We start from the raw sequence: 14,541 nt of genomic DNA, 5'->3' as shown, positions 1-14,541 counted from the left end.
AAAAATAAAGCATGCATTTAATGGCTTGAAAGAAAAGAAACTTGCTCGGTCCTCGTCGCGGTCGTGGAGGAAGCTAGGCCGCAGGTCGTGGAGGAAGCGTGGAGGAAGCTAGGCCGCAGGTCGTGGAGGAAGCGTGGAGGAAGCTAGGCCGCAGGTCGTGGAGTCGACGTTTAGAATATATCTAAAACTCGGTTGAGATTAAAAAATCTTTATATCTCATTATTAATTTTTTTAATTTATATATAAAATATAATAAATAATTTAATTTTTTTAATAACAAAATAATAATAATAATAATAAATATTTTTTAATAATATTTTATTTAACTTTTAATTTTTATCTAAAATTATCTTATTTTATCTCACTATCTAAATTCCACATTAATAAAATATTTATACAGTATAATTTAATTTAAAAATTTAATTTAAAAATTCAAAATTTAAAAATTAAATTTTATTATTTAAATAAATGACATATATACTTTATCCGGAGACGTTTGGATTCGAAGATGACTTGAGATGACTTGAGATGAGTTGTGAATAGTAATGAGATGAATTGTAAATAGTAGTGAAATTTGTGAGTTAAAGTTACTGAATAGTAATGAATAGTAGTGAGATGAGTTGAGATAAATTGAAATGTCCTGCGAATCCAAACATCTCCGTCCTAGTTTAAATAGTGAAATTTTGAAAATATTTTATTATTTATTTATTTATTTATTACTACTATTTAATATTATTTTATTATTATTATTTATAGAATATTTAAGAATACAGTATTCAAACACAAATTTATGTCTGTCTGGTCGTATACGTTTCCTTATATTAAGGGTGGGTTTGAATGTCGAAGTGAGTTGAGTTGAGATGAAAAAATATTATTAGAATATTATTATTTATTATTATTATTATTTTAAAATTAAAAAAAATTAAATTATTTATTATATTTTATATTAAAATTTGAAATAATTATTAAGATGATTTGAAATCAAACAAAGCCTAAATATGCGAAAAGATCGAGACGTGAAATATTTTCTTTAACCAGCTACCAGCGCGGTCCGTGGCATGTGTTACTTTCCGCCAAAAGTCTCTGGTCTGAAGGCTTACGCCCCGTTTGAAAGTTGCATTGAATTCATTTTCCTCTAATTCTAAGTTAAGATTAATATTAAATACTAAATTCTCATATCATTAAATTTATCTCATTTTAAAACTTATTTATACGTATGATTTATAAATTTTTTTAACTCAAGATTTCTTTACAAGCGAGATATACAACTTTTTAACTTCTTTTAAATACATCTAAACTATTTTAATATTTAAACATATCTAAACTCATTTTACATATATCTTATAAAGTTCATTCTACTATTTCTACTTACTATGATTTCAATCCATCTCAATTCTTATAATACAAATGGCACCTAAAACAAGAGTTACGCAACTTTTTCATTTCGAGGAATACATTAAAACCTTCAAAACAATAAATAATATTTTTTGAATATTGATTAGGAAAAACTTTCAGCCAAAGTATATAGTGATAGCGATTGTTGCATCCATGCATCATCAGTCGTAATGCGTGGAACTTTCTAGTCCATGCATGGGGATCAAATGTGTGAGAATAAATGCCCAAAATTTCATAAAAAGATAAGAATGCTGGAGGTATTTGAACTGGAACACGGGCTTGCTGCTGCTTGGGGTAAGACGAAACATATATAATTATATAATTTGTAGTGTTGTTGGCAGTTAAAATCATATAAAAATTTAAATAATATATTGTAGATAAGATAAGATTAAAATTAAAATTTAAATAATATATTGTTAGAATATATATTTTTAATATTATTTTTATTTTAAAATTTTAAAAAATTGAATTATTTATTTTATTTTATATAAAAATTTAAAAAAATTATAATGATCAGATGAGATGAGATCAAATGAGTTGAAAAGAATTGTACAAACAAACGAGACCTAAGATCATTCTTAGCTGGTACCGCAAAGGTACATTTTTCCTATAATTTGAGAAAAATTTTAGAGATTTGGTTAAAATCTCTCCTACATCTGAATTCTTATCTTGGGAAAAAAGTTTGGAAGATAAACAATGATTCTCTAAATATGAAATTACTGTTCATACCATAAATTATTTTTTATCAATATTTTATTCTAATAAATAAAATAATTTTTTTTCTAATAATTTACACTTTCTGTCATATTCTTGTTATAGTTTTAAAAAATATTTTAAAAATAATTTAAATAATTATGAAAATATACAAAAATTAATTTTAAAAATATTATTATACCAGCAAAAAAAATTATTTTAAAAAAAATATAGAGTAATAGTTCAAAATATAAGAAAAAATATCTAACAATTAAGTTTGTAAATAGAAGTAAGAAAAAAAAGTAAAAAAGAAATAATAGAAAAATATTATTTTAATATAATATAGAAAATGATACGAATGGGATTTAGGGTGATTTTTAAAAAATGAGTAAAATTTAAAAGAAAAAAAAAATAGAAAATGTGATTTCTAACTAAATTATAGAAAATTTTGAAGGAACGGGACGGGAATGCTCTGAAATGCTCTAAGAGGTAAGAAGTGTTTTGAAATCACGTGTTACGTACACCTACCCTTCGAAGACTTTGAGACGACTCGCACCAACCGGCCAGCTGATTGAACGTTGGAACGTAGGATCCTTATTCATTTTGTGTATATATGTAAAGTTGGATGGTTAACGTTTTGTAACAAGTTAAGTATTAGAATTTAGAACAGCATTCCTCGCTTGATCCCTCGCTCGATTAAAGAGCTACATCCAGGCCGGGCAGGTTTGAGATCATGTCGCTCACAGAAAAGCCCCCGCAAAAGCATGTGGCGGTGTTGCCTTTCCCATTCGGCAGCCATCCAGTGCCTCTTCTGAATCTGGTTCGCAAATTAGCACACGCTGCCCCTGACGTTCGGTTCTCTTTCATAAACACTGCCAAGTCCAACCACTCACTCTTCTCCGCTGCAAAAGCCGACGTCACCTTCCCACCCAACATAAAAGCCTATGATCTCGACGATGGCATACCGGTGGGTCATGTGCTTTCTGAAAATCCACTGGAGGCAGTGGAACTTTTTCTCAATGACTCCCCGGCCGACAACGTCAAAAGGGGGATAGAGGCGGCAGTCGCGGAGACTGGGAAGAGTATCTCCTACTTGTTCTCCGATGCATTCCTGACATTTGCTGGGGACGTGGCGGAGTCTTTTCATGCTGCATGGATCCCGGTTTGGCTCGCTTTGCCCTCCTCACTCTCTTCTCATGTTTACACCGACCTTCTCCGCAAGCGTTACTCCTGTAATTACGTTGGGGCTGGAGCTAGACGTGAAGATGAAGATGGAACCCTGGAATTCATTCCAGGGCTGTCATCAATGCGTGTTTCAGACTTGCCGGAGGAGGTGCTGGTACTGGAGAACCAAGAAGAGTCACTTTTCTCACGCGCGCTGGCCCAAACTGGATGGGTGCTACCACGAGCTACTGCTGTAGTAATGAGCTGCTGTGAAGAGCTAAACCCTCCTCTTCTCAATCAGGATCTAGAAACGAAGTTCGGAAAGGTGCTTAACGTGGGCTTTCTCACCATATCGTTGCCACCACCGCCATTGCCACCGTCGAGCTCGGATTTAACGGGGTGCCTGTCGTGGTTGGATGAGAGGAAAGCTAGGTCGGTCGCTTATGTTAGCTTTGGAACTACGGCTTACTTACCCCATAAAGAGTTAACGGCAATTGCCGAGGCACTGGAAGCGAGTGGGATTCCATTTCTTTGGTCTCTCAAGGATAATATGAAGGAACTCCTGCCCGGAAAGTTTCTTGAAAAGACAAGCTCGCAAGGAAAAATAGTGGCATGGACGAATCAAACACAAGTGCTTGCACATACTTCGATAGGTGTCTTCGTGACGCACTGTGGTTGCAACTCTGTGTACGAGGGTATGGTATTTGGAGTGCCGATGATCGGCCGGCCGTTCTTCGGTGACCAACGAATGACTGGACGGTTGGTAGAGGAAGTATGGAAGATTGGTCTCATAGTAGAGGGTGGAAAACTCACAAAGGGTGGTTTGCTTAAGAGCTTGGAACTCATCCTGGATCATAAAATAGGGAAGGAGATGAGGGAGAAGGCCCAATCCCTCAAAGATATTGTACACAAGGCTGCTAGCCCCGGTGGCAGTGCTACTCGAGATTTCAGTAATTTGGTGGAGTTGATATCTGCGTCTTAAGCTAGCTAGCAAGACTCGTGTGTAAGCAGTTGATGATCTTCGTGTTTTCTGATCAGTCTGTGTAGCCGCCTCAAAACTGATTCACCATGCATCTATGTGATGAATTAGTTAATTAATAATTAATCCATGCGTGACTTGTATTAATCTCTTTGCTGCTATGAGCTATATATATATATATATATGTTAACTATTTTACTTTCCTAAAAATTCTACCTGCAAAGTTAGACGTTATTGACACGTAATTAATTGCAAATTAGTATAAACAATATTAATATTTTCTTTTATTTATATATAAGTAATAATATATGAATCCTATATAGTACTGTGTTTTGAGTCTCGACACTCTCGTGACTTCGTCGTACAATAAGAGTAGACATCGAGACGAGAAACTCTTAATCACTGTACTATACACGTACAGACACGCCGCCGCCACGTTGCATTAATATATTGTCTACCGAGAAGTTAATTTTTTTTAAACAGTTTTTAAAATGTCTTATTAAACATTAAAAAAAATTACAAACTCATTAAATTTTTTTTAATTAATCATTAAGTAAAAAAACAAAAAAATCAATCGGTGGAGAGTGAATATCATTTCCCATATGGTAGTGGAATTGGATTATAGTATTATACTGAAGTATATGCTTTGAAGAGGACGTGGGTAATGCGTGAACCTTAAGTACAAGATCACGAGATCAAGCATGCAGGCCGGAGGAAGTTAATATCCACCAGAAGAAAATAATGACTTCGTGGCTTCATGGGTTCTAGAGAACGCGGTAGGTCACGTGGTTACACTTGATTGGTAACTGCTTGCATTATTATTATTATTTTTTTTTTGATGCTTGCTTGCATTATTATTGGTATACATAGTACATACTTCTATTATGGAGGGGAGCAGTTATTATATAATTGTAACATTCACTTCCTGTATGTCATGAGTGTTACGTATTTTTTATAAAAATAACTTGGTAAGAGATTTCAAATTTTTTAAATAAAATTAAAAATTTATTTTATAAAAAAATGTCTAATAAAATATCTTTTAAAAATATTAAATGAATAAATTGAATAAATTCATGTCTGAAACTAAAATAAATTGAACTGAAACTAAAATAAACTTAACCACCTAGGTAAGGTTTTCATAAAAATTTTCATGTTGAGAGTTTAAAATTCATGACTGTTCATACTGATGCTTATGCTATGTATGACTGATTTAACTGAATTAACCGACTGATATGACTGATTTAACTAATTTATCTGACTGGCCAACACACTTAACCATGCGTGTGAGATTGTGCACTGACCCCACATCCCGCGGCCACAAGGGGAGCCATTGATAGTATTCTGGCATACTATGGTGGACCACGACTGAATTCATGGCTTGTACATCCACCTTGAAACTGAATTGCATTGGTACCATGCATTTGAATGGTCATCTTATTAACTGATCTTATTTTATATTACACTTGAATTTAAGATGGCTTACGTGTCTTATACACATGAGACGTATGACATATTACATACATAATCATAATTTCTGAATTTAAATATGATGTGGAATGACAAAATCATATGCTATGCTGGATGACATGTTTGCATATGACGTGAGTGGTGTATAAATAATTGGCTAGAAATGAACTGGCTTGAATAATACTTATTTATAAGCTGAACTATGATAATTCTAATTTGTGATCAAATTACTTACCTTGCTGCGCTCCTTCTTGAATAACACTTTGTAACTTGACACCTATATGCAATAATAACTATCACTAAATTTGTTTGGGAATAAATAAGTACTAATATTCTACTTAATTAAATTCAAAATCTAAAACATAGTAAAACAAATCTTTTGTTTAATATTATAATCAATAAATCATAGTATTTAAATTACTTAAAATACTAATTTATAATTTAGTAGAAATGCTCGAGCTATTTTAAAATAATTTATAAAACTTAAATTCTTAAACTAAGTTTTATTTCATAACATAATAATTAAATCCTATAAGAAACCTAATAAATACTAATATCATTTAAATATTCTTAACATAATAATTTATTAAAATTCTACTAAATAGACAAATGAATATTAACAAAATATTAGACTCAATAATATACTTTAAAATATATTTCAAATTCTTTAAATACTTTCTTATAAAAAATGAGCCATTGACTAATATATTAATTTAATAAAATTAAACTCAAATTCAAATAAAAATAACGTAATAGTCTCCATAAATATCATATTCTTAAGTATAAATTTATAAATGTAATTTCTTTAATCTAAGTTCCATAGGAACTTGTGCTGGTTTACAAGCAAGCAAACTTGCATCACTGTGAAGTTCTAGTGCATAATGCCTTTGGCATAAAGATATGTCGTTACTTGTACGTGTCACTTCCAAACTCAAGAAATATTTGATATTCCCAAAGTCTTTTATCTAGAATTGATTGTGGAGATAAACTTTGCAATCTTGTATTGACTATAAATCATTGCTAGCAAGAATGATATTATTTAAATAAATCAATAATATAATAAAGGAATAATCTTTTATCTTTATGAACAAAGAATAGTCACAATTGGACTGAGTGAGTCCACAACTGAATAAAACCACTGCCTAGATGCTCGTTTAAGTGTTTAAGTCCATAGAGAGACTTAACTAATCTACATACTCGAGTCTCCCTCTTGCTCCCATAACCAAGTGGTAGTTACATGTAAACTTTTTCATCTAATGACCTATGGAGAAAGACATTATTTACATCAAGTTGATGTAAATGCCAATTATATATAGCAGCAACAACCAATAGACAACGTATAGAAGTTAACTTGGCAACTAGTGAGAAGGTATCCAAGTAGTCAAGGCCTTCTTGTTGGGTGTAACCCTTGGCAACAAGCCGGGCTTTATATATTTCGATTGAACCACCTAAATTGTACTTGATTTTAAACACTCATTTACATTCAATGAGATGTTTATTAGGAGGTAAAGTTGTGAGTTCCCATGTATGATTTGCCTTAAGAGTAGCTAACTCTTTTGTCATATTTTTGCGCCAATGAGGATATTGGACAACTTGATGATAGAATTTGGGTTCAAAGTTTGATGACAAACTAAGAGTGAAAGCCCGATGTGCAGAAGAAAGTTAGTCATATGATAAAAAACTAGAAATGAAGTAAAGAGAAGAATTGTGCTTACCAGTAGTTGTAGCCATAGAAGAAACAAGAAAGGTAGAAGTAGATGGTAGCAAGTTACAATGATATTGTTGTAAGTATGAAAGAGGATGCTAAAGCCGAGATGACTTTCTGACTTGTGGAATGGCAGTATTTGTTTCTGTTTGAAGTGGGAGTTCATCAACAGAGTTTGTAAGATTAGGTACATTATCAACAAAAGAGTTTGGGAGGTCAAACTCATTGATAGGTTTAGGAAGAACAAGATAATCAAGAGAGTCTGTGAGGTTAGATGCATTGATGAATATCTCACCTAAGGAAGAGTCAGATTTAAAGGAGAACAAATGTTCATAGAAAATAACATCTCTAGAAAGAAATATGGGGTTAGTTTGTAAGTCAAGAAGTTTATATCCTTTGACAACAAAGAGATATCCAAGAAAACGACACTTTCGAGCACAAGAATCAAACTTAGATTGATTAGCAGATAATGTGGTGTCATAACACAAACACCCAAATACCCGAATGTGAGAATATGAAGGAAGAGATGAGCGAAGCATTTCATAAGGGGATTTATTTGATAGAAGAGGAATAGGAAGTCTGTTTATGATATAAGTAGCAGTGAGAATACAATCCCTCCAAAATTTAAGGGCTAAATTGGATTGAAAATGTATAGTTCTAGCCACTTCAAGAAGCTGTCTACGTTTGCGCTCTATTATACCATTTTGTTATTGAGTGGCAACACAACTACGTTGATGAACAATGCCTTTAGAAGAATAAAAAGAACGCATGTTAAATTCTAAACCATTATGACTACGTAGGACTTTTATGATTTTGTGATACTAATTTTCAATCAAAGAAATAAAGGAAAGCAACTTAGACTGAACATCTTATTTGACTTTGAGAAGGAAAACCCAAGTGGCTCTAGTGAAGTCATCTACAATAGTGAGGAAATAACGAAAACCTTCTAAAGTTGGTGTGGAAAACGGGCCTCAAATATCACAATGAATAATGTGAAATGAACAAGTGGTAGATGAAGAACTAATTATAAAGATAAACGATATTGTTTAGCATAATGACAAACATCACAATTGGAATGAGAAAATTTTATTGAAGGACACTCTTTGTGCAGTAACAATTGTCTAGTATGAGAAGTGTGGTCTAAACGACAATGCCACAAATCAAAAGAAACAGTGTTTACATGAGTATGTACAAAAGCATTGTTTACATGAATAGTATTTACAGAAACAATGTTTACAGGAATTATGTTTAAAGATACAACTGAGTTTGAAGAAGTTGATGGAGACAACAAGTAATAAAGGCCACCTTTTTCTTTATCGAATCTAATCGTCTTCCATTGGTACAGGTCCTCGATAAAATAAAATTGAGCAAGAAATATTAGGGAACAAGCATTACAATTAACCAACTTACTGGTATATAAGAGATTGAATGAGAAAGAGGGGATGCAGAGGAAATTATTCAAGATTAAAGATTCAGAAAGCTTAACAGAACCAATATGTGAGACATAAACTTTAAGACCAGTTGTAAGGGTAAGAAACATGGGAGGTAACAACTGAGAAAGATTGGAAAAATTGAATATAATAAACCATGTGGTTAGTAGCACCCGTATCAATAATCCAATGATTGAAAGAAGAATTATGAAAAAAATTATGTTTCAATGAAGAAAGAGCGAAAGAAGAAGCAATTATACTTGATTGACCAAAAATTGATTCGATATTATGATGAGAGGAACTACCTACAAGATTAACCATGAGAGTATTAGAAGAAGATTTATAACTCTCAATCATGGATAAGAGTTGTTGGTACTGTTCTTGAGTAAAAGGAAATTGAGGCAACTCAGCAACTTGAGACTCCTGTGAATTGAAAGGTAACTCAGATGATTGGCAACCAGAAATAGAATTAAGCAATGTTTATTCATCTTGAAGCCATGCGGGTAACCATGAAACTTGCAACACTTTTCTTTGGTGTGGTCAGTCATACTACAGTGGCTGCAAAGAGGTTTGGGTTTTTGATTATTACGTTGAGGTCGTGATTGAACTCCAAAGTTGATTGTTGGTTGAACGTTGATCAAGGCAACAGTTTCAAGACTAGGTACAAGAACAAGTAACATAGCACATTGTCTTTTAGCTTGTAGAATCAAAGAAAAAACTTGAGTAATGGGAGGGAGAGGATCCATAAGAAGGATATGATCCTAAACAATATAGAAAGAATCACTGAGACTAGTCAAGAAACACACGACTTATTCTTCATTGTGGCACTCAATAAAAGCTTTAACAACCCCACATCGACAATAAGAACCACAACCATAAGTAGGAATAGGATGATAGACCATCAATTCATCCCATAGGGTTTTGAGTTGAGTGACATAAGAGGTTACAGAAAGATCACCTTGTTGCAAAAAACCAAGCAATTTTTGCGATTGGAAAATGCGAGAAGCATTTGTTGAGAAAAATGATCTTTACATAGATTTTGGTAGTATCAATGAAGATACAACTAGCAACAATCTCTTTTGATACAGAATTTAGCAACCACAATAGGATCATATCATTACAACGTAACCAAGCTTCATGGAAAAGATCAGTAGAATCTACTGGTGACTCCAAAGAACCATTAATAAATGAGAGTTTATTTTATTTTATTTATATGTCGGGAACTTTTCTAAGGCAGGACCCTTCAGACCCAACCCTATAGAGTAAACCTTGGTCCCATGTATAACACATTCAAAAGTTTTCCTACAAAGTTTCTCTATTGATTAAATCGCTAACTTTTCACTAAGGAGTGTGACTCCAAAGAATTTTTTACACTCATAAAATATTAAATTTTAAACCTTGAAAGGAGTAATACTAATACTCCAAGACGAAAGCTTTTACCACTTAGGCCAGCCCAGTTGGGGTTAATAAATGGGAGTTTATTCTTGGGCCGTAAATCCATTTGTACAGATCGACTCTGTGTGTGATAATTTTCACCCGAGAGAACTTGAGTGACAAGACATACCAAGATTATATCCATGACGGAAAGCGGAAGAAGAGGACACCCTTGTTGAAAGAAAAATCTGATACTATGTAAAACAGAAAAGAAAACTGTAGAAAAAGGAGATTTCAAGATTCGTGTCTTTCTTGATTTCTATGCATGTACACATGACTACGAAATGAATATATATAGTTAGTTTATTTACACATGCTGTATTTCTATTGGTAGTTAATTACAAGTAGACCACCATCTCTAACAGTGAGTAGGAATACAAGTCTCAAGTCTGCATATCAAACAGATTTATCAAAACAAACAAGGATTATCAGCTCTCACAGTCTGAAATCTCATCATCCCAAATCAAGTTCATCCAGTACCCATCCATCATTCTAATAGTGATCCTGACTGACTATCTTTTTGCAAGAAGTCAAAGGCAACTCTGGAATTGTAATTAGTTGTTTACTCCACATTATTCAGACTTGACATCAACTTTGGAATCTAAATTCTAGAACTGGTATGGCAGATCTACTGGCTGCCCCCAATATTGGTTCCTTTCAGGGGCTGCCGTCGAGGACCCCAGTTGGCCATCATCGAAACCCAAACCCAGTATCGATTCCATGTTGCATAGAGGAATATCGTCTAGGAGCCCCCTAAGTTCATCCAAATCACACATTTCATCCATAGAATAATCATGTCCACCATCCCAATAACAGTTCCCAACGCCACTAGCTTCCTGTTTGATGTCATGGAGATCATCCTTTGCTTCTGGCCTCGCAGAATAATCCTGTCCATCCTCCCAATAAAAGTTTGGAATGTCAGTAAATCCCGGTTTGATGTTGCAGGGTTCATCCTTTGCTTCTGACTGTGACATCCTATTCGGCATGTCAGCTTCAACTACTGCATCTAGCCGAGTACACATTCTTGATTCAACTTCCCCACTCTCATTTCTCAAATTTGGGATAAGAGGCTTCACATCTATTTCTTCGGCTGCACAGACCCCGGAGTGGTTGAATGTAGTCGTAGAATCACAAGTTCCTGATGAAGTAGTGACTGAACAACAACCCGGAAAATTGAGGCGGGCACGAGAACCATACATTGCCTTTGCAGCTTCATCATAAGCAAACGCAGCTTCAACTGCATTAGCAAAAGTACCAAGCCAAAGCCTTTTCCCCTTGTTTGGCTGCCGAATTTCCGCAACCCACTTACCCCATGTCCTCTGCCGAACTCCTCTGTAATCACATCTCGAGTTCTCAGGCCCTCCCTTTCCTTTCATACATCCCTTCTTCGACCCAATAGCTGGAGCTCTACGAATGGGTTTATCGTTGCAAGAATCAAGCTGGACGGTCTGTTCTTTCCACTTGGAGAGGGTCTCAGCCACGGACAAACATCCATCTCGCCCCGTACGCGACTTCCCCTTCCTGGAATATTTCAACGAGAAAGACGTCATATTAGCACCTTATTTTTGCAAAACTCTATTCACAGAATCTAGGCTATAGTATTGCACAGCAGAAGCAACAATCAAGTAACAAAGTTATTATTCCGAATACGGGACTGTCAGAATCTGCACTACTATTGGAAGCAAAACTCAATAAAAAATAAATAAATTCAACAAAGAAATGCAGTGACTTAACTTATAAAGATATAGCTTAATATCAAAAGTAGTTCGCATAGAAACAAAAAACCTATTAATTATTCCCCACAAACAGTAGGCCAATTTTGCACGAAATCTACGACTTCATTCGGCTCCAATTTTTTGAATTTTTATTCTACGATTTCCAAATGCAAATCTGTAGCACTCTACCCAGACAGAAGACCAATAGATTCCCAAATTCAACGAAAATCCTAAGCCCCTCAAATCGAAAAGTTGAAAACCCTTTTTTCCACCGAAGTTCCTAGCCTTCCCAGAATAAAACCAACCAAGAACACAAATCAGGAATCCCTAATCGAAGCCCCTAACCCCCCAACCAAAAAATAAATAAATAAAAGCAAAACCAATGAAATGAAAAAGGAAATGTTCAAATCAACCAACCTCGTAATGGTAACATCCGACGACACGGCCATCGAAGAAACCCACCACCGCTGGTGATCGTGATCTTTCTTTAGTCAGTGCGCGGTTTGTTTGCAGATGTGGTGATACTCTGAACTTTCCAAGGTAGAGAAACACAACAACGTTAATCTGGTAAGAGCTTCAGAGATATTTATACGCTTCTCCACTCCAGTAGATATTTTCTGACGTGGCGCTTTGTAATGGCGTCGTTGCTTGCGTCAAATGTCCCTCGAGAAGCTACCCGAAGTCCGGAGTCCGGACCACTCACCTAAGAGTAAAGCCAGGCTGTCTTTCCTTGGCTCCGAAGTCTCTTCTACTTTTTATTTTTATATTATAAATATCTCTGTACTCCTAAGATCCTTTAACTTAACAGATAGGGTCAAACTTGGCCGTTGGTCCTTTTCTTTTCTTTTTCTCGCAGGAAATGATCTTTAGCACCCAATTTGCCAAGTTGAGTCTGGATAAATATCTTAGCCAATAAAGAATCGCTTTGACAGTCAAACATCTTAAAGATTTCGACCATCTCATCTCTAATTATTATAATTTTTTTAAATTTATATATAAAATATAATAAATAATTTAACTTTTTTAAATATTAAAATAAAAATAATATTTTAATAATATATTTTTTTTAATTTTTAACTTTCTACCTCAACTCATCGTTTGAATATTTAAAATATCTCTAAATAATAATAAAATAATTTAAATTAAGATATTTTATTAAATTTTAAAAAAATAAAAAATAAAAGAATATATTCTAAAATGAAAAAATTATTTTTATTTTGAAATAAAATTAGAGACTATCTAGTTAAGTGAGGGCGATTAATGCTGGAAAAGCCAACAACAATTTTCAAATGAGAAATATTTTAATTACAAAAAGATCAAACAAAAATAAACTCAAAAACTGACATATCTTTATATAATATAATAGACTGTTAAATTATTATTGTAAAATTTATCTAACATATCGAATAGAGCCTTAGTCTTATTGTGGATTTACTTTAATAAAATCTCTTTATTCATGCAGCACTTCCGAGTGTTCTCAACCAGAGTATTAAACATGCGATCTCTAGATTTCAAGAGCATAAGTTAGCCTATTGGAACTTCAACTAGGATTGCTTGAAATTATATGCACAAGAGCACATGCATACATACATTAAAGGAGTGCCCATTTGTTCATAATAGATTATACACATTCACAAAATTAAACCTGTTCATGCAATTTGCTGCTATATATACATGTATATCCAGGACTAGATGCTGAGGGTGATGGGAGCAACTGCTGGCCGGAGAGCAAGGAAGCTAACCGAGGAGTCAACCCAAGAAGCCTCTCCCACTTCTATATAGACCACATGTTATAACCACTAAGAACTTGCCATTGCCAGGGATGCATCATTGCTGCCTGGTAAATCTTTCCACTGTTGAGTCACTGTCTTCCCCCGGGTGTAAAACTGAATTCCAGCCTTGCCTGCAATTCAGTCTCATTACAAATTTGAATATCTCAACCACTACACGATTGCTTCGGGAAAAAAAAACGTGGGAATTATACAGCAATATTTCAGAAGCACTAAAAGTTACCATCTAAATTGAGATCACCAGCAAAGGATGGCTTGCAGCTAGTAAAAGAGGAAAAAGGCAGGGGTACAGAGATGGGAACATTTATGCCAACCTGTCAAACCAAGTTAATGTGGTAAAAACCAATAAAATTGCAACCAATCTAAATAAGATAATAAAAAAATAAAAAAAAACTCCCAATCTGTAAAAATATATATGATTGGATTCATTAATCCATGCAGTGAGCATTACAAACAAAACATGCATGCCAAATTTGTGGAGAAAACTAGAATCCTGAACTCTGCTCATTGTGAGTGCTTTAGATTTTTTAACGGAGTGGGAGCAGCGCAAGAGATGTCCAAAGAAGGAACTCGTGGAGTTTATCCAAGTTTAGATGTTTAATACTTTTCTGATTCTTTTGCCTCGTGGCAAGCTGCAAAGAGATTGGCTACCTGCCCAACTTCAATCTCAGTTTGGAATTTCCTTGCAGCAACACCAGAGGTTGTAAATATAGAAGCTCCATTGCCATATATCTGTAACACAGCAACAAATAGGTATACAAAAAAATAA

General features: G+C 34.2%; 2 protein-coding genes and 1 long non-coding RNA gene across 3 annotated transcripts; 1 reads left to right on the top strand and 2 right to left on the bottom strand.

Annotated features, from left to right (window-relative positions):
- Positions 1 to 2,718: 2,718 nt before the first annotated feature.
- On the top strand, positions 2,719 to 4,378 carry LOC108983902 (anthocyanidin 3-O-glucosyltransferase 7-like). Its single transcript, XM_018955686.2, has one exon. The coding sequence runs from the start codon at positions 2,822 to 2,824 to the stop codon at positions 4,232 to 4,234; it is 1,413 nt and encodes a 470-aa protein (XP_018811231.2). The 5' UTR covers positions 2,719 to 2,821; the 3' UTR covers positions 4,235 to 4,378.
- Positions 4,379 to 10,497: 6,119 nt separating this feature from the next.
- LOC108983897 (dehydration-responsive element-binding protein 2A-like) lies at positions 10,498 to 12,621 on the bottom strand. The gene is made up of 2 exons (XM_018955681.2): positions 12,400 to 12,621; positions 10,498 to 11,788 (listed from the first exon to the last, which is right to left on the bottom strand). Exons 1-2 carry the CDS (start codon positions 12,429 to 12,431, stop codon positions 10,876 to 10,878), a joined length of 945 nt encoding a protein of 314 aa, XP_018811226.1. The 5' UTR covers positions 12,432 to 12,621; the 3' UTR covers positions 10,498 to 10,875.
- Positions 12,622 to 13,521: 900 nt separating this feature from the next.
- Positions 13,522 to 14,508, bottom strand: LOC118344268. Its single transcript, XR_004798006.1, has 3 exons — positions 14,424 to 14,508; positions 13,996 to 14,086; positions 13,522 to 13,885 (listed from the first exon to the last, which is right to left on the bottom strand). It is a non-coding gene; the product is annotated as an uncharacterized LOC118344268 (long non-coding RNA).
- Between the last annotated feature and the right edge of the window lie 33 nt (positions 14,509 to 14,541).

Source organism: Juglans regia, chromosome 13, assembly GCF_001411555.2.
Source record: "Juglans regia cultivar Chandler chromosome 13, Walnut 2.0, whole genome shotgun sequence".
NCBI classification, from domain to species: Eukaryota; Viridiplantae; Streptophyta; class Magnoliopsida; order Fagales; family Juglandaceae; genus Juglans; species Juglans regia.
Note: the sequence above shows the minus strand (reverse complement) of the source record. Positions and strands in the feature narration are given on the sequence as shown.